We start from the raw sequence: 19,639 nt of genomic DNA, 5'->3' as shown, positions 1-19,639 counted from the left end.
ATTAGAAGTCAAGAATTCCAAGACCTCTAATCTCTCAGCGCTGGACAATGATGAGCCAAGCAAGAAGAACTTATCCGGGTTCTTCTCATCTATTTTTACCTCCACCAAGTCTTCCACCGCTTTCTGATCAGCCTCTTTGCCGACGTCCGCGAATAGTTCATTACTCTCTGGTTCTTCCACCGAATGAACGTATCCTTTGGCAGCTCGGCTTCCATTTGCTGTGGCGAAACACTGTTTTGACATGATCTGATCGCCATAGACTTCTTCAATTATACCGGCGTCATTGGGGAACCGCATTACCTGATGGTATGATGACGCTACCGAACGCATAGCATGCAGCCATGTTCTGCCCAGGATGATGTTGTAGGTGGAGGGGACCTTCAATACCCAGAACTCCACCTGTTTTGATACACTTCCTGCTCTGACTGGAAGGATTATTTTGCCGACAGGCCACTCTGGCATGGAGTTGAATCCAATCAGGGGAGAAACTGCAGGTGCCAAGTCTTTGTCTTGCAGTTTTAGTTGTTTAAATGTGTCGTAATACATGATCTCACATGAACTACCCTGGTCAATCAGAATCCGCTTGACGTCAAAATCCTTGATTCGGAGAGTGACAACCAGGGCATCATTATGGGGGCAGTAAATTCGTTCCAAGTCCTTATCCGAAAAGGACATGACGTTTGTTGCCTCTGTCCTCCCCTTCTTGATGGCGGGTTGGGCACTTAATACTTCCCTAAAGTGCTCAGCCTTCTTGATCGAACCTCTAAGCTCGCATACGCGCTCAGGTTCAAAAACTCCATGAATTACATTGATAATGCCTTGTGGTGGTGCATCGTTTGGCATTCTGTTGGGTTGGTCATTATGATCTTGGGGGGCCGGTTGTGCTCTTCCTTCAATGTATTCATCCAAGTGGCCTGCTGCCACCAATTCTTCCAAGTGTTGTCTTAGTGGCGTGCAATTCTCAGTTCGGTGCCCCTTTTCTTTGTGGAAGGTGCACCGTGATCTGTCGTCGTAATTCTTCTGAGCTTCCCCAAGCTTGGCTGGCCATTTGACAAAAGGCTTGTCTTTGATTTCGCTCAGAATCCGATATATTGGTTTTTTGAACACCGTTGTTATGGCAGTGCGGATTCTCAACCATCTTTTATCTGGGTCTTCTCCGTTATCTCGTCTGCCACGTCCGTTCTTGTTACTTCGGTCAACCGTGTTGACCTTGGCAGGGGTTTTCTTTTCCGGTGCTGCGGTCGTGCTTGATCTTGCTTTAGCACGCGCGCCATCCTCTTCTACCCTGATGTGCTGATGCACTCTTTCCATCAGGGCCTCCATGGTGAGGGGTGGCGTCATGGTGATCGAGTCCCTTAGTCGATTTCCTACTGGTAGGCCTCTTTTATATTGCGCAATGGCCAGATTGGTGGGGCAGTCTCCAATCTGGTTGAATGTCTCCCAGTAGCGACTGTTGTAAGATCTGAGGGTCTCTTTTTCACCCATGTCGATGGAGAGTAACTGGTCTATCTCCACCGGTGTCTTAGTATTTGTCCGAAACCTTGTTACGAACGCTTCTACCAATTGGGCCCAGGAGGCTATGCTACCCTCTGGGAGCTTTTCGAACCAAGTCAAGCCCAGGTCGCCCAGACTTGATGGGAAAAGTATGCACATTAAGGCCTCGTTTCGCCTGTACACGGCCATGACTTGGCGAAAGTGGCTCAAGTGTGAATACGGGTCCGTCTTCCCTTCATATGTATTGAACTTCGGCTGAAGGAAGCCTGATGGCAGGGGTGCGTTTTCGATCGCTGGGACAAACGGCGAGGTCTGTAGTCTTGCCAATGCCTTGTCCGTTGGTTCGTAGGCCGGTCGCGGTATTGGCATTCCAACCTCGACGCTTCCGTGCGTCCGAGGAGCCAACCGTTGTAAGGCCGAAACTCGGTGTGGATCCCTTGCCCTGGCATCTTCCTTGCATCGTGCTTTTTCTTCTAGCACGGTTCGTAAGTCGGATGACCTGGGTAGCTCGGTTTGTCTGGATCTGGTTTGGTGTGAATGTGAAGGCCAATACGTGCTTCCTTCAGTGTATGATCTTTCGGATCTCGTCCTCTCAGACCTGGAGTGACGAGTCCTTGAAGATAAGGAGTGAGTGTCGCCTGTCCTGAGGCTTCTGCTCTCTCCTTGACAGGGTGTAGTATTCCTACTACGACTTTCTGAGTGGCGAGGGGGCGTCTTGTGCTTGCGCCCCTCTCCTGTCGCCACATCTTTGGTCTTCATCTGGCGTTTCAAGGCCTCCATGTCCGCCGCCATCCTTCGAATTAGTTCATCCTGTTCCTTTACGCGATCTTCCAGGGCTTGAGGATCAATCCTCCTCCTTTGCCTGTCGGGACTTTGAGAGTGACGAGGGCTGCCATTCCGCCTTCCTCTGCCACTCCTCCTGGAATTATGTTGTTGGGGCTCCAAGTCCGCCATGGGAAGGACGCCAGGTAATCCTTCACGCCTTGCGCCCCCTTCTGGAGTTTGTCCGTCGACGGCGGACTGCGGCAAGTCTTCAATGTGTGCCATTGAATGAGAAAAGGAGAAGCTTAGTCAAGAGGTTTTTGTTCTTGTCTGTTCTTCCCACAGACGGCGCCAATTGTACGGGGAGGAAATAATTCTCCTCGTATAATCCTGTTGACCAAGTCCACGCTTCTCCGTACGACGTCGCTTTGTCACCTGAAAACACAAACGTGAGCTAGCCGGCGGGTGTGTGCCGGAAACCTCTCCGATGCCTAAGTTAGAAAACTTGACAAATAGACAAAGCTCTAAGTTCTCAGAAAGATTGTGTTCAATTACCTCCTCCAAGGTGATGCTTGTAGGCTTTTATAAGTTTCCCGTGGCACAATCCTGGTAGGACTTGTATTTCTCCATGCGGAGTCCTCCTAGGATTCATTCTCCTAAGGATAATGCTTATCCTTTTACACCCTCCCCACTGCTTAAACCAAGTGGGATGGTTTTCTTCATGGCCGAACTACAACATGACCGAAATAACACTGGCTATGCTGAGCCACATAGAAGGCCGAACTATCCTTAGCTCGGTCTTCTCCTCTAACTCATTACTTCGGCTGCCCTTGTTCAACCTTGGTGTGCTTAGGTCAACCTTTCCAGTAACAAGTTCTGACCGACCTAACCATTGTAAGTCACGACCGGACTAATTCCGAAACTGGTCTTCCCAGAACATACTGCGACCGGACTAACTCTGAGACCGGCCTAACTCCGAGTTGCCTCCGGACCGGAGTAGCTTTACTCTTCCTTGGGCCGACGCAACTATCTCTTCTTGAGCCGGAGTAATCACACCTCCTTGGGCCGGAGTAACTTTGTTCTCATGGCCGGAGTATTCAGTACGGCCTTTTTACCTAGTCCTCTGCGCTTTGGGCCTCAAAACCCAACTCGAAGCTCGGCCCAATTTTCCCAAAAATTACCCTCTCAACTATCATATAATATTGCTTTATTTTTCACACAAAAAATGATAATATGTGGTAAAAAATGAATTTGATTGATTGTATATTTTTTATAATACCAAAATTATTCATAAAATTTCATAAAAATAATAAAGAACTCACACATTTTCTTATTTTACATGCTCTTTTTTTTTTTTTACTCATCTAAATATAGCTAATAATAAGAAGAAAAAAAACTTTATTTTTATTATTACTAACCTATCACTCGTGCTATGCATGAGATAATTATAGATATTTATATTTGTTTTAATTTTTTTTAATATATAAATTATGTTTTTTAAGATTTTTTTATAAAAATAATTTAATAATCTTATCACTAAACATAGTGTACAGAAGAAGTTAAAAAGGCTACTGCATTAACTATGCACAGGCTGTATCTATAATTATTTGTATAAGGGAATTTTAAATGCTAATGAGAGATTATGACCAAATCAATAAATGCAGGCATGTGGATTGGAAAAAATTAATAAATGCTGATCAGTGGATTTTGATCAAATCAATAAATGCTGAGGTTTTTTTTTAAAAAAAATAAAAAATTTAGAAAATTAAGATTGAGAGATTGGAGCTCCCATAAGGCTTGGGGTTTAGAAACCCCATTTTCCTTAATAAATTTACAATTATCTATATATGTGAATTGCGATTTTTAAATGTCTTTTTTTTTTTTTAAATGTCTTCTTTTTTTCCTTTTTTATATTATATTTAAATTTAATATTTTGATAATAATCATATGTGTTGAACTTTTTAAAGAATTAAATGTCTTCTTTTTTTATTATATTATATTATATTAAAGTTTAATATTTTGATAGTAATCATATGTGTTGGACTTTTTAAGAAAATTTTTTTATGCTTGTTCTTAATGCATTAAAATGTTATTGTAATGGATAATAATCATATGTGTTGAGACTTTTCAAGGAATTCATATGTATTTGGTAGAAAATTTGGGACCTCTAGCATTTTTCTTTTTTTTAGGATAATGCTAGGGATACCAAATTTTCTACCAAGCAAATGACTAAATGTCTCACATGGATGTGGGGTCCGCAATTTTGTAGGTCCCACACCCATGTCAGACATTTGGTCATTTATTTGATAGAAAATTTGGGACCTCTAGCATTTTCTTTTTTTTTAGGATAATACTAGGGACACCAAATTTTCTACCAAACTTTTCTACCAAACAAATGACCAAATGTCTCACATGGATGTGGGGTCCACAATTTTGTAGGCCCCACACCCATGTGAGACATTTGGTCATTTATTTGGTAGAAAATTTGAAACCTCTAGCATTTTCCTTTTTTTTTATGCTTGTGGTTAATACATTAAAGTGTTATTATGAGGGTAAGACTTAGGGGTTAGGAGAAGTTAATAAATGTTAAGATTTTTTTTTTTAAATAAAAAATCAAGAAATTTAGATTAAGAGATTGAAACTCTCACAAGACTTGGGTTAGAAATCCCCTTTTACTCAATATATAGTATAGATTATTATTATTTTTTCTTCTATTTCTTTATTTTTCCTCCCAAGTGAGGCACAGTCGATAGAACTCACTACAGTCGCCCCCACGAGCTTCGTCATTCAAATTATCATGCTTCGTCTTCGCTCTTTCTCCTCCAAATTCAAACCCAGATCAATATCTTCTCATTCAACACACTACACTTGCTCAACAACCCAGGACTTCTCAACTCATCTCTGCAATTCCACAACAAACCCACCCTTTTGTCATCCCCAAATCAATCCTCCAATCACTCCCAACCTATTCACTCCATCTGGGTTTCCTCCAAAACATCCCAATTCCATATACTCACTCCAATCCCCAAATGGGTACCCTTTTTTCCACAAATTTAACCTTCACACCAATCAAATCTCTTTAAACCATGTTTTCTTAGATGGGCATTCACTGAATTGGAAAAAAGTTGGAAAATTTAATGGTAATGGAATTGGGTTTTCGAGGGTTCGGAGTTTCTGTAGTGAATCGGACAGAGAGTCAATCAATTATGATGTTGTGATTGTTGGAGCTGGGCCTGCTGGGTTGTCTGCTGCAATACGATTGAAGCAATTGTGTCGCGAAAAGGATGTTGATTTATCGGTTTGTGTTGTTGAGAAAGGTGCTGAAGTGGGTATGCTTCTTTAATCCTCTATTGAGTTATGGTTTCATGGTTTGCTGTTCTAGAAATGGAGAGTGAAAACTAAAATTGGATATTGAAGAGTTTTGAATTGGGTTTGAGCTAGATTTCTATCCCTTGAACACTTGTTCAAAATAATCCCAATTTGGTTTCTTGATCGTTGCATTAATGAGCTTTAGTTTTCATAATTATGGTGGTAGTTTCATGTTATTTTATGAACTTGTCCATTCAGATGCTATGAAAACGTAAGAGATTCATTCAATTCCTGTGTTGGTCGAAGTTGGAACAAAACTTCTCTTTATATGCGGCCCTCCCCGGATAGTTTTGTTTGAACTATTTTTGTGGAATAGAAGAAACCATGCAACCCAACTAAGTTTATTGATGATTCTTAAGTTTACGCTGTAATATGATTCTTATTGTTTTATAAAGAATAAAAAAATAGGAAGAATCTTTTTGATTTTTAATTTTTCGAGCCCCTTAGTTGGTCAAGATTTATCTTTATCTTAGTTTCTTCATATGCTTTTTAAGATTAATATTTTAGTGGTGATGATTATTTCTTGGTGTTTCCAAGCTCTATAACTCTTACTACTCAATGCCTAAAGTAATAACCTTTACTTAATGTTATTATTTACTCCAATGTGATTATAGGTGCTCATATACTATCAGGGAATGTTTTTGAACCTCGGGCACTAGATGAACTTCTCCCACAATGGAAGCAGGAAGGGGTACTTCTTTATTGGCTTTCTATTTCCTTCTATGTTATTTGCATTGCTCCAGAATGTACTGAAGATGTGTTCAATCTAAGATCATTCACAATGCTCTAACTTGATTGTATGAAGATCACTTGTATTATGATGGTAAGAATGAAGTTGTCATCTCAACAGATCTCTGTAAACAGGCAACACAATAATTAACTTCAATGTGGGTCTTAGTAGGAAATTTTGAATTTGAAAGTTTCAAGAAAAAAGGTCATCACATATATTCATTTGATAAATTTATTAATAATGACATATCAGCTAAGGAAGGAACAATCATATAAATTGTCAAACTTTCTGTTGCTCCTCCAATATATGCGGTTGCTGCTCCAAAGATTTACAAACACAGCCAGTAGTTATTCTCTTACCATGTCTTGAGTTAAGCTCTCTTAACATGTTGCAGGTTAGCTTTCTGCATGTTATATATTTGATATGTAAAGTGATATGCTAGTATTTTCCACTTTACAGAATCATTTATTTACCCTGGTTCATATATGTAAAGTGATATGCTAGTATTTTCTATTCTACATAATCATTTATTTACCCTGGTTCTAGAATAGTTCATGTGTGATGTACTGCTATGTTCCGTTCTAGTTTAAATAGGGTTTTTCTGATCTTTTGCAGGCACCTATAGATGTCCCTGTTTCTTCAGATAAGTTTTGGTTACTCACCAAGGACAGAGCAATTTCCCTTCCATGTCCTTTTGATAACAAAGGAAACTATGTTATAAGGTACACGTACCCTGTGCTCAAATCATTATGAAGCATGAATGGAGAAAATTAGGTTTGTGTCTTAACTTCCATTTGACCTGCCAAATTTTTTGTCTTAATTTTCTTTTGTTGCCAATTCATTGAACATTTAGCTTCTGAAGTTTCACATTGGTGCCAACCTGTGACTTGATGATACCACCAGCTACTCGCTTGTGTGGTATCTCCTACCATTCTCAAAATGGAAAGTGCAGGATCGATCCTGGTTGGAGAAATTTTATTGCATGCCACAAATAGATCTGGGTCACCCATTTATGTGGGACCCAAAAATGGATTACGTAGATTTGTTTGTGGCATGGCCACGTCACTGCCACATTTGGCAGTCAATGATTGTTCTCGGTTGGGACATGGGTTGTGTGTTTCACTTAAAGAGGACGAGGAAGGGAAGGATGAAGAAGAATTTATGACTTGATGGATGTTGGAGTTACCTAAAAAAGTAAAAAATAAAAAACTTTGCCCAGCAGTTGTGGAGATTGGAGAAGATGTGGTCCATGGAATTAAGGTGGGTTGGCTTAAGTGGAAGAGTGTGTATGGGGCGTTTGGGGTATTGTGTGATAAACGAACACCCACTAAACTAAAAGGAAAGTTCTATAGAACGGCTATTAGACCAACGATATTGTATGGGATGAAATATTAGGCAACTAAAAAACGACATGTAGATAAGATGATTGTTACTGAGATGAGGATGTTAAGGTGAATGTGTGGCAAGACTAAAAAAGATAGTTAGGACTGAATATATTCGCAATTGGGTAGGAGTAGCAACGATAGAAGATAAGTTGAAAGAGAATAGATTGAGATGGTTTGGTCATATACAATGGAGACCAACAAAGGCAATAGTAAGGAGATGAAATACAGTTAAAGTAGATGGAAATGCTAGGGGAAGGGGTAGACCTAGATTGACGTGGGATAGTGTAATAAATAGAAATATGAACCTCCTTAATTTGACTAATCAAATAATCCTTGATAGAACCGAATGGAGAAGAAGGATTCATGTAGCCGACCCCATTTGATGGAACTTAAGGTTTTGTTTGGTTTGGTTTGGTTTTCTGTTTTCCTCTAGTTTTGTCTCATTTACACTTGCTATATTTGTCTTTTTATATCAGAAAGATACAGTAAATGTGCCACCGTATAGAAGGCTGATACTAGCATTTTTAAGTTACTGACATTGGTCATACATTTATGAGTACATGTTTTCTTTTGATGGCCCTTTTGCTTGTGAATTTGATGTTTTATAGTATTTGTCTCTCAGAAGGAAAATGTTTGACCCGCCTTGTTTCACAACCTTGACTTAGTTGCTTCTTTTGAGGTTTTGAGGTTGAGGCATTTAGATGATTTATTAGTATTAAGTGTTACATTCTACAACTTTTTTCTGTTTTTCACATTTTAATGGTGCTAATATTTTAGGGCATTTTACCAATATAGACCCTCTGATGCAGTTTGAGTCAATTAGCACGTTGGTTGGGAGAAAAAGCTGAAGAATTAGGAGTTGAAATATACCCAGGCTTTGCTGCTAGTGAGGTGCTTCTGCATTTGGTTGACACATTTTAATGTCTAGCATATTTGAACGTCATGAATTAACATGTTATTTGATTTTTCAGATTTTATATGATGATGAGAAAGTTATTGGTATTGCAACGAATGATATGGGAATTGCCAAAGATGGTTCAAGGAGGGACAATTTCCAATGTGGTGTAGAATTGAAAGGTAGGTCCTGTTAAGTTCTTTCTCTAGTTCTCATCCTTGCAATATATAAGGTCTCTCAGGTTGAGTGTGTATGCTGCATATGCATTTTTCGCTTCCTGAAGCATTAGTTGCTGATAGCTATTTCATCTTTCTGATCTTTCTCCAACTGTATCAGTCATTTTGTCATATAACATCATTGATGCTAACTTTGGTTTGCAGTGAGTGTAGTGGAGTAGAATGGCCTCCATTTCCACCTTTAAGTTGTCAAAGGCAAAGGCTGAAATGAGCATTTGAAAGTTGACACTAATCGTCATTTATTCCCTAATACATAACAATAGCCATTCTCCAGTCAAATGAAAGATCGGCCTTTCTATTCACAATGGAATCAACCACAAAATACCTATGTAATATGGAATTAGGCTTCGTTTGGGAACAGGCTTTTTTAGTAACTTTTTGGCTTTTTAGCTAAAATGTGATGTAAAAAAAACTAGTATGTTTGGGATGACTTTTTGGCTTTTTACGAAAAGATGTGCAAAAAGTAGAGAGAAAAGGGAATCTTTGACTTTTTAGTATGGGTTGTTGGTTTTTTGTTTTTTTTAGTAACTTTTTAGCTTTTTTGCTAAAAGAGGCACTTGCCAAACGAGGCCTTAATTTGATCTGTACATAGTAATAAAAATAATATTTTTTTGATTATGTGCATATTTCCACCAACAGTAAGAAAATAAGAAATTTTTTAGAAAAGAACTTCATGTTTATGATTGGCTTTCATATAGAAAAGGTTTGCCAAGATTGACCTAGTTTGCAAGGTTTATTTATTAGTCCCTAGCCTACTGGTTCTGACTCTTAATAAATTTGTTGCTCTGCAGGACGCATAACACTTCTTGGTGAAGGATGCCGAGGGTCATTATCAGAGGTATAAAGAGATTGTCTCTTATGGCTGCAGTATTAGCTATGGTTTCTGTAAGAATTTATGTATTATTGATTGATATAATGTTATATCTATTACAATGATTCATGATTCCTATATATAGAAGAGGGTGAGTGTGTAGTAGGTAAGGAGTAGGTGAAGTGGAGGTGGTAGTGGTGTAGTGGGTTAGGTTTAGTGGAGTAGGTGAGGTGGTAGTGGTGTAGTGGGTTAGGTTTAGTGGAGTAGGTTTAAGTGGGTGAAGTAGGTGGAGAGTAGGTGGATTTTAACAGCCCCCCGCAAACTCAAGGGGGATAGGAACTAACCAACTTGAGTTTGGAGAGAGTAACAAAACAAGAAAATACATAAAAAGAGGATAGTAGACACTGTATGGTCGTGTCAGACCATTAGTGAAGACACTGGATGGTGGTGTCATAACGTTGTAGAGGACACTGTATGGTGGTGTCAGACCGATGTAGAAGACAGTTTATGGGGTCATGTCGGACCGTTGTAGCAGACAATGTTGTGACAGTTGTTGTGACAGTTTACGGAGTCTTGCTGGACCCTTGTAGAAACTAACCGGAATCAATGTCGGGACAGTTTACAGAGTCTTGTCGGACCCTTGTAGAAACTAACCGGAATCAATTTCGGGACAGTTTACAAAGTCTTGTCGGACCCATGAAGGAGCTAACCGGAATCAATATCGGGACAGTTTACAGAGTCTTGTCGGACCCTTGTAGAAACTAACCGGAATCAATGTCGGGACAGTTTACAGAGTCTTGTCGGACCTTTGTAGAAACTAACCGGAATCTATGTCGGGACAGTTTACAGAGTCTTGTCGGACCCTTGTAAAAAATACACTGTATGATGGTGTATGTAGGCTGCCTAAATATATATATATATATATGGATAGATATAGTGAGCCCTTAAAAGTCGCGCCCTCAAAAGGCGCGCCCACTTCATCAAAAGGCGTGCCCGACAGAAAGCGTCGAGCCATCAAAAGGTGAGCCGAAGACGCGGCGAGGCACGTGAGCGACAGAGCGGCGTGTCGGCCGCGTCGTCAGTGTCAATATAAACCAATGCGGAGGCGGAGGCGGAGGAAACCAAACCAGACTGAAACCTCTGAACTGGTCATTCTGAAACAATCTGTAAATACTCTGTATCCAACCCTTCTCGGAAACACTCAGCAACCCAAAAAACATGGCCTCTTCTTCCCGTCCAGCTACCCAGAATATGGCCTCTTCGTCCCGTGGTCTGCTCACTCTCTTTCCCGACCTCAACGAGTCAACAAGAGAGATAACTGGTGCGGTGGCCCCTGAACCTCAACCAAGCGCCTCTGGGTTTGCTCCGTTGAACTTTCCTATGCGGTCTGTGGAACAAAAAATGGCGGTGCAAACTGATATTGAGGCCAATCAGTATACTTTGAAGTCATGTGTGGAGAGCATGACGGCGGTCACAAACTTGTCGCACCGGCTGCAGAGTAGGACAAATGAGGTGCAGCAGTTAAACGCCCAACTGGCTCTGCTCCAACGCATGTATAAGGATGCGCGAGCAGAGATAAGTGTGCTAAAGGCGGAAAACAAGGAGCTAAAGCGGAAGGCCACCGTGATGTTCCGTTTTGGAGGTCCGCCATATTCTGCAGTGGAGGAGCAGGGAGTAGTGATCATGCCCAGTGGAGTGGGAAACACGGAGGCAACACCGGCAAGGGCCGCCCAAGACGGAGGCAAGAAGAAAAGACCGACGGCAGAATAGAGAAGAAAAATTCCACCTGTGAATGTGGGTGTTTGTTTGTATTTTATTTTATTTTATTTTATTTTTTTGTTTTGTGTTTTTTTTTTTGTGTTTTTGTATGTGGAAACATGGTGATCGGGGTGAGACCCGACATGAATAAAATGAGTTGGTGTGCAAATTTGTAAATTGTTTGCAATGGTGTTTGGTTTTTTTTTTTTTTTTTTTTTTTTTTTTTAAATAAGAATAATAATAATAAAAAAAAAAAAAGAAATTTGATTAAAAAGAAATAAAGAAGTGGGGATGGGTTCAAAAGTGGACACTATCAGTGGGAAACATGAGTGTATGGATTATTTGATATAATAATAATAATAATAATAATAAAAAATAAAAATAAAAATAAAAAGGTAGACCACTGAGAGAGAATGAGTGGAGTATGGTAAGGCTGGGTGTAAAGTGAGAGAGACTGGGAAAAAGAGATTCCACCGTCTGCCTGTTGTGGCTTGATTGTTGATGCATATGACCAACACCATAAGAAAGGCTGTCTTTGTAAAGTCCAAGATTATCATGAGAAACCTGATGTAAACACCCTGAAAATCTACCAGAAGTGAAGAGATCCAAAGCCTGCATTTTCATGTCCATTGAGCTTGAAATCGCCGAAGACGGTTGATTCAAGTTGGAAAACCGTCCATATTTTGTGGGGGAATTAATGATCTCAGTGTCGCATTGCCTTTACAGGAGGAATCTGTCTCTGGGTCTTGCAAATGGAAACTGTAAACAAGTCCCATGTTGATTTGGAAGACGCCGGTGGTGCTGGTGGCGCACCTGTTGTTGCTGAGATCGAGCTTGAAGAGAAGCTTCAAGTTCTTGATATTGTGAGGGCCTGTGCCGCAGAATCGATTCGAGTTGATGTGAAACAATGCGAGATCTGTGAGGAGTCCGAGCTCCTCCGGGAGGTACCCGGCGATGTCGCCTTGGTTGGGATCGATACCGGCAACGATGTTGATTGAGGAGTTGTCCGGCGTCGTGGAAGAGGGTCTGGCGGAGAGAGAGCTTCCTGAGGTTGGAAAGGTGGGCAATCCGGAGGTCCAAGGTTTTTCAGCCATGAAGATTCGGAGGGTTGCATCAATCCATTCTCTTTGACAGAGGATAGGAACTTGTGTAAATTGAACTGACCGAGCAAAGTTGCAAACCAATATTCAGCAGCAGGAGGAGGAAGGACATGCAGAGTGATCAAGGTATGTGTAGAAAAATTCAAGCGGAATAGGTTGAGGTCCGGCGGGCGGTCAAGGCGAGGTTGCCGCCCGCCGGTGAAGCGAAAAATATTAATTTCTTAACCTTGCTCTGATACCATGTAAGAATTTATGTATTATTGATTGATATAATGTTATATCTATTACAATGATTCATGATTCCTATATATAGAAGAGGGTGAGTGTGTAGTAGGTAAGGAGTAGGTGAAGTGGAGGTGGTAGTGGTGTAGTTGGTTAGGTTTAGTGGAGTAGGTGAGGTGGTAGTGGTGTAGTGGGTTAGGTTTAGTGGAGTAGGTTTAAGTGGGTGAAGTAGGTGGAGAGTAGGTGGATTTTAACAGTTTCTACAATTTTCTGTCCAATCCTATGTTCATTAACTAGTAAGAACTTTATTTTGTTTTCTCATATGCAGAAAATAATGAAAAAGTACAATTTGAGGGCGAAGGTGCAGGGACAACATCAAACTTATGCTCTAGGAATTAAAGAGGTAAATTTCTCTTGTTCTTAGTAATTTTTTTTGCAATAGCAGTTGTATTTATTTTTTTATTTTCTTTGGGTTGGAGGTAGGGCAATGTAGGTTGGAAATTTGATACATTGACCTATACATTTTTGTTTTTGAAACTTGTCACCAATGGTGGGCCTTGGAGTAACAGTAAGGTTGCTCTATCGTGACATAAGCATGAGTGTTTTGAAACACGAGAACAACCTATCTACATGCGGGAATAAAGTCTTGTGTACTAAGCTATCCATTTTCCAATTAACTTTAATGCATCATATTATCAATTTGCACATAATTCATTGAGGATAAATCATTCATAGTCTTATCTTCTAATGCATATGTTTTAATTGTTATTAATTTTTCCTAGAAGCATGGTGAATCCATAAAAAGAGCCTTATGGCGTAGTTGAAGAACTAGATGTTTTATATCTAATGGTTGTTCCTCCGTGATCCTTCACTTTCGCCAGTAGTTTCGCTTTCACAAAATCTCATTTGACCAAATAATTTAAGAGAGAATCTTTTGGAGGCATGTAGAATTAGAGTACTAGCTAGTAAATACATCCCCAAGATTTTTCTAGCTTGTGCTTAATTCTTGAAGCGAAATTTTATCAGGTTTGGGAAATTGATTCAAGTAAGCATGAACCTGGTCATGTACTTCACACCTTGGGTTGGCCATTGGATAACAAGACATATGGGGGATCTTTTCTATACCATATGAAAGACAGACAGGTATCATTTGCCCTTGCTTTATAGCTCTATATTAATTAAGGATACAATTTAGTGTATTAATTTTACTAATTACCTTAGCTTCTTGTGTTACATTATATGGTGTACAAAGGTATGTAATTGTATAAGTGGAGGATATACTAATAAAATGAAATGCTAAATCTACTCAGAAGTCGTTTATAAAAATATGGCTAACAATGCTAGAAATTTTGTCCTTTTAAATGCATTAGTCGTTATGTGATAAACGTTTTCAAAAGGAGAGAAAAAAGAGGTGGACGTCGATTTATAGTTCAGAAAGTGGCTGGAGCAACCTTGTTGACTTCATAAGTTCTGATGCTTTAAAATTGGAATTTACATTTAGTTATTAATTTTTTCCATTAGCATGCTCCACAATGAAACCCTAATTTGGGCACCTAAATGAGATGTTTCCTCGGTTGGATATACAGGTTTCTCTTGGCCTTGTTGTTGCTTTGAATTACCACAACCCTTTCTTGAATCCTTATGAGGAATTCCAGGTATTTTTTATTGTTATTTTTGCAATGTTTATTTATATATTATATATGGACCTACCTTCACATAAGTCAAGATTGCACATTTTCTTTTTCATATGTGAGTCTCTCTCTCTCCCCTTTTTTATAAAATGAAAATCTGTTACTGTTTATAATATAAAATGTTACCAAAAGTCTATAAACAGTTTTCTTTCTCTGTATATTCTTCTCATACATTGATGTAGGAGACAGCAGGAACTTGGAATGTTGCCGCTTGCAGTTAGCTTAATGGGGGTGGGAGTCACATTATGCTTGTTGGTTAGGATTTAATGAACTGGAAGAAAGGTTGTAGGGTTTTCCATTTGTAAAGAGTTAGAACTTAGTTGAACTTAGTTTTTAAAGTGAAAAGGCTGTTGGATTTTCAGTGAATAGTTTGTCAGTAGTTATTGACAGCAAGTATTTTAAGGTTTCAGTGCTCAATTCAATGCCAAAAAGTAGTGGAAAGAGTTAGTGTTGATTTTGGATTGACAGGATAAATGAGGGACTGAATAGGCATTACCTGTGAACAGCAAAATCTGACTAGTGTCTAAAGAAGAATAAAAGTGAAAGAAGCAAGAGAAGAAGAACCTGGGAATTCCTTGGGAATCACCTTTTATGGTTAGATTGCGTCAAGCATCAGACAAATCTAGAAAAGGTTTCCCTCCATAGGGATGATGATCTGCTGAGTTTAGTCAACAAATAGGATGATTGGATCAATTGTAACCATCATATTTGTCTCATATTAATTGTATGGTTAGAAGTATATGGCAAACAAACTAGAATGACAATATTGTGAGTGGGTTTGGTAGGTGATGTTTATTGTTCAACCCATAACAAAATGTGCAAAACCCAGCTCATTTTAAAATATATAAAAAAAGAAAAAGAAAAGAGTCAACTGAAGCTAATGCAATAGGCTGTCCTGCTTTCAAAGAATATATGAACTTTTTTTTTCTCATAGCTATTGACTTGTATTGGTTCCAAGTCTTTCAATGTTTGTTTGAGCGATTCTTTTATCACCTAAGTTTACTTTCTTGGAGAATCCCTTAACTGCTTTTTATTATTTTGAAGTCTGTAATCCTATCAGCATTTTTTTCCTTGGATAGAGTGTATCTCTTTACCTTTTAGGTATTTATCTACAAAGTGCAAGCATAAGGTCTTACTCGGTCTCTTGTGTATTAATTCCTTTGTGTAGAAACTTAAACAACATCCGGCCATCAAACCTCTTCTTGAAGGTGCTACTGTCCTCCAATATGGTGCCCGTACATTGAATGAAGGCGGGTTTCAGGTGCGTGATATGTTATTTTATTTGTCCAGTGACCAATAGGAAAATTCACATTAAGATAGTAGTGGTATCAAAGGCTTCTTGAATCCACCACATGCATGCCTGATGTAGTATTGTAAATCAGTGCTAAAAGGCAGATGCTAAGTGCCTGAAAATAATTTTCATTTGCAAAATTATTGGTGGCTGTTTACACGAAAGATTTGCACATATTGTGTGCCAGAATCATAAGAGCTAAAATTATAATATTTATAGCCGATTAGACTGCAAATGCAGAGTGGCAACTCGTTTTTCCCGTTTTATATCTACAGCTCAAAAGGCATGGTACCTTATTAACAATATTACTAATTGTTTGTTAGATGTTATGCAAATATAAATATGATGCTAGTTAAATTTCAGTCTATTCCATATCCAGTATTCCCGGGTGGAGCAATTATTGGATGCTCAGCTGGCTTCTTAAATGTACCAAAAATAAAGGGCACACATACTGCCATGAAATCAGGTATAACTCACATTATCTCAAGCAGTGCTTTATCGTTAATGTGAAAACCATACGATATGTCTAGTTGGTATCTAGTTGATATAAAACATTTATTTTATGATTGTTTGGTGTTGTAAATTGCTAAATTCTAGGATAAAGTCATTCAAGATTTAGTTACTATGAGATTAAGTATGCCAGATGATTTTTTGTTGCAGCAGTAAATTGTTATATATCTGAGGTAAATTGCCCCCAAAAAAAAGAAAAAAAGTTTGACCCTTGTAACAAATTAAACCTTTTATTTTTCAAAAAAAATTCTTAAACCCTAAACTTCTCGGTACTGTGCCATCTGTCCATCTTCGTAACAGAGAAGGATAATTTTGTCAATTTACCCCTCTTTCTTGGATAATTTTGTTAACATACCTCTTCTTCCACTGTCTTCCTCCCTCCTAGAAGCCACCTCCACCACCAGTGGCAACCCCTCTACAACTCACCCATCCTCTTGTTGAAAAAAATGCGTACACATATACCTACACTGATACATACTCCATAACCAAATAACTTATATCCCAGATGGGTGTGAGAGGAACAGAGAGCATCACCCTCCCCTGCCTGCCCTTCCCCACCCTCCCCTGCCACACCCAACTCCTCCACAGTCCACCTCTGCTACATGCAACCCACCAAATAAGCTATTAGAAAAAATGAAATAACATATAGAATGGTTGGAATTTGTGATCAAGCTATTAGAAAATAAAGGAGTACTTCTAAAGCTTATTTTCTTACAGGAATGCTAGCAGCAGAAGCTGCATTTAGTGTACTTCATGAAGGCTTAAATATGGAAACATACTGGAACAACTTAAAAAATTCATGGATATGGGAAGAACTTTACAGAGCTCGGAACTATCGACCAGTACGTATTGAAATTTATCCTTTCTAACTTTCTAAATGATCTTTCCTCTGATTCCCATTTCGTATTTTGATCTCCTTCACTCTTTGGTTTTCTCAGAGATGCTAATTGATGGCCCATTTCAACAATTTATTGTCTAAATAAACCACCTCTTGAATGAATTATATTTTTACGATATCCAAATCTATTCTCTTATTCTGGATGATCGAGAAAATATTTACATGTACTGGAATTATGTTTCTGGGGGTAATTACTAAAAAAAATAGTTTAAAAAAAATGGGGAGGTGGCTGGATTTGTCAGATGTGGGTCAATACGTAGTTCTGTAGTTGAGAAGATTATGATGTATTTATAGCTAATGTTGCAGTTTTTTTATTCCCCTTGTAGGCTTTCGAGCGAGGACTTTTTCCTGGTTTAGCTTTAAGTGCCTTAGAACAGTAAGACATCACCTTCTGCCAGATTAAGTTGCATATCACTCCAATTATATGAAATTTCAATTTCTTTTGTTATATGGAACATGGTTTAACTGGTACTTTCTTTGTCGTAGCTACATATTGAAGGGAAGATTCCCCTTGACACTGAAGCATGGCAAACCTGATCATAAAGCAACAGATGTGAGAAGCTACTACTCTTGTATTTAATTAATAATTAAAAAATATTTAAAATGTCACATATTAGAACTTAATTTTCATAGAATGCATGACCCCCAACACTCATGCGAGGGATTTGGTGCAGCTTATGAAGTTGCTTCTAGTTTCTTTTTCTTTTTTTTTAAATTTGTGCCGGAGTAATTGGTATAGTTTCGACTTACAGCTTATGAGGCAGAAATAGCTTATATAAGTTGAAAAAAGCCTAGTTATTGAGATGCAAGGAAGGGGTGCCTTTAGTTTCTATTTTCTGATTAGCAACTTCTAGCTTACAAGAAGTTGAACCAAACAGGCCCACTGCCCTCTTTTGCGTGGCTCTCAAATTCCTACATATTTATATAATGACTAACAAATTCGTCAACATCTCACTTGCCATATCCATAATTCAAAGATGTAACCACTGATCAAATCTCTTGGGATGGATCAGTAGGCAATAATGAGATATATTTAAAGTGCTTGTAATCTGTGCCATCGAAAACCAAGACAGATTAGAACTGTTTCTCTTTAGCATGTAGCAAATAGCAATAGCTATAGACGATTTATTTGCTTACGAACCATCTGTTCATTAATGAATTCTTGCTTTTGCAGGAGGCACGCTTACACTCCCCAATTCAATACCCAAAACCAGATGGGGTTGTGTCTTTTGATGTGCCTACTTCTCTATACAGGTTTATACTCACACCCTTTTTTTTCATTCTCTTACTTTTTCTCTCTCCTATTTAAATAAAAATTCAAGTTTTGAATGTCAATGCTTTATGGTGGCAATTGGACCTTGAGAAGTAAAATTGCCTTACTAGGTCAAGTTATAAAACTGTTTCATCACAGGATATGAAACTGAATGATGATTCTTAGTAGAAAATATTGGCATTGATGGAATGATGTGGTGAAACAAGATTGATGTATTAGTTGAGGCCTTGATTTTGACAAATAAATTTGTCACCCGTAAATCCATTCTTGGATAGCCATTTGACAATGTAATGAGAAATATTTTCTTCCTTCCTTCCTTCCTTGCTATGATATATTTGTTTCTTTATTTGCTTATTAGGAGCAACACAAATCACGAACATGACCAGCCAGCACATCTTCAACTTAGAGACTCCAACATTCCTGAACTTGTAAACCTGCCAAAGTATGCTGGACCCGAGTCGCGATATTGCCCTGCACGTGTATACGAGTAATATGCTTCTTCAGTTATTATTCAAGAGTGGTTTCTGTAAGTCTTTTACATCTGATTCTTCTTCTTTTTGCTTGGACTGTAATCTAGGTATGTTGCAGACGACAAGGGTCAGCTGAAGCTGCAGATTAATGCCCAAAATTGCCTGCACTGCAAGGTAACATTAATATCTATGTGGAAGAAATGAATAACTGTGGCTCTAACTATCTGTTTGTTTTAGCAGAAAGTATTTTTTGAAAAACATTTTCCATGTTTTCTTGTTTCTCTCCGTGGTGCGGTACACATGCCAGAAATTGTGTTTCTGGAGTTTTTAACTATATTTACTCTAATTTTTTCAGGCTTGCGATATCAAAGACCCAAAGCAGAATATTGAATGGACTGTGCCGGAAGGTGGTGGCGGCCCAGGCTACTCCATCATGTAGACCGTTTGCTTGGATTAACTGCGCGCAAAATAAAAATGTATCCCAAAGTATACAATTACAAATAAAAATCAATCTAATTGGAAAAAAAATTAACCTGTGCTGAGGTTTTTCTGCAGAACTCCATATCCTGTAGTTAATATAAATTGTAATTCCTTCTTGTTCCCGTTTAGATCATTTGATTGAGTAGTCGTTGCATTGTGAATTCATGTCAAGAGATTCCTCCACGAAATGCACACAAACCTTTATTATCTGGAGTTCATGTTCCCAGATAATGAACTACTCACAACCCGAGCTGCCCAGAATGG

General features: G+C 38.7%; 1 protein-coding gene across 3 annotated transcripts; it reads left to right on the top strand.

The window, feature by feature from the left end:
- Positions 1 to 4,980: 4,980 nt before the first annotated feature.
- ETFQO (electron-transfer flavoprotein:ubiquinone oxidoreductase) lies at positions 4,981 to 19,508 on the top strand. 3 transcript variants are annotated; one of them, XM_082872649.1, is made up of 18 exons: positions 4,983 to 5,585; positions 6,240 to 6,316; positions 6,971 to 7,077; positions 8,550 to 8,631; positions 8,712 to 8,817; positions 9,663 to 9,709; positions 13,091 to 13,165; positions 13,789 to 13,905; positions 14,349 to 14,417; positions 15,622 to 15,714; positions 16,108 to 16,210; positions 16,972 to 17,096; positions 17,479 to 17,528; positions 17,639 to 17,705; positions 18,327 to 18,406; positions 18,784 to 18,912; positions 19,003 to 19,069; positions 19,251 to 19,508. In XM_082872649.1, exons 1-18 carry the CDS (start codon positions 5,054 to 5,056, stop codon positions 19,332 to 19,334), a joined length of 2,010 nt encoding a protein of 669 aa, XP_082728775.1. In that variant the 5' UTR covers positions 4,983 to 5,053; the 3' UTR covers positions 19,335 to 19,508. The 3 variants fall into 3 exon arrangements, with proteins under 3 accessions (XP_082728777.1, XP_082728776.1, XP_082728775.1); XM_082872650.1 differs by lacking the exons at positions 17,479 to 17,528; positions 17,639 to 17,705 and having other exon boundaries at positions 4,982 to 5,585; XM_082872651.1 differs by lacking the exons at positions 17,479 to 17,528; positions 17,639 to 17,705; positions 18,327 to 18,406; positions 18,784 to 18,912; positions 19,003 to 19,069 and having other exon boundaries at positions 4,981 to 5,585.
- The last annotated feature ends 131 nt before the right edge of the window (positions 19,509 to 19,639 follow it).

This window comes from Camellia sinensis, chromosome 6, assembly GCF_055761805.1.
Source record: "Camellia sinensis isolate YWXY chromosome 6, ASM5576180v1, whole genome shotgun sequence".
Taxonomy (NCBI): domain Eukaryota; kingdom Viridiplantae; phylum Streptophyta; class Magnoliopsida; order Ericales; family Theaceae; genus Camellia; species Camellia sinensis.
This window is presented reverse-complemented; position numbering and strand designations above follow the sequence as displayed.

Excerpts from the sequence above, each read along its gene's own strand:
- ETFQO (XM_082872649.1), top strand. The coding sequence starts at position 5,054 with ATGCTTCGTCTTCGCTCTTTCTCCTCCAAATTCAAACCCAGATCAATA. Across the intron at positions 13,906-14,348 it reads ACCATATGAAAGACAGACAG|GTTTCTCTTGGCCTTGTTGT; the intron begins GTATCATTTGCC and ends TTGGATATACAG. Across the intron at positions 19,070-19,250 it reads AAAATTGCCTGCACTGCAAG|GCTTGCGATATCAAAGACCC; the intron begins GTAACATTAATA and ends TAATTTTTTCAG.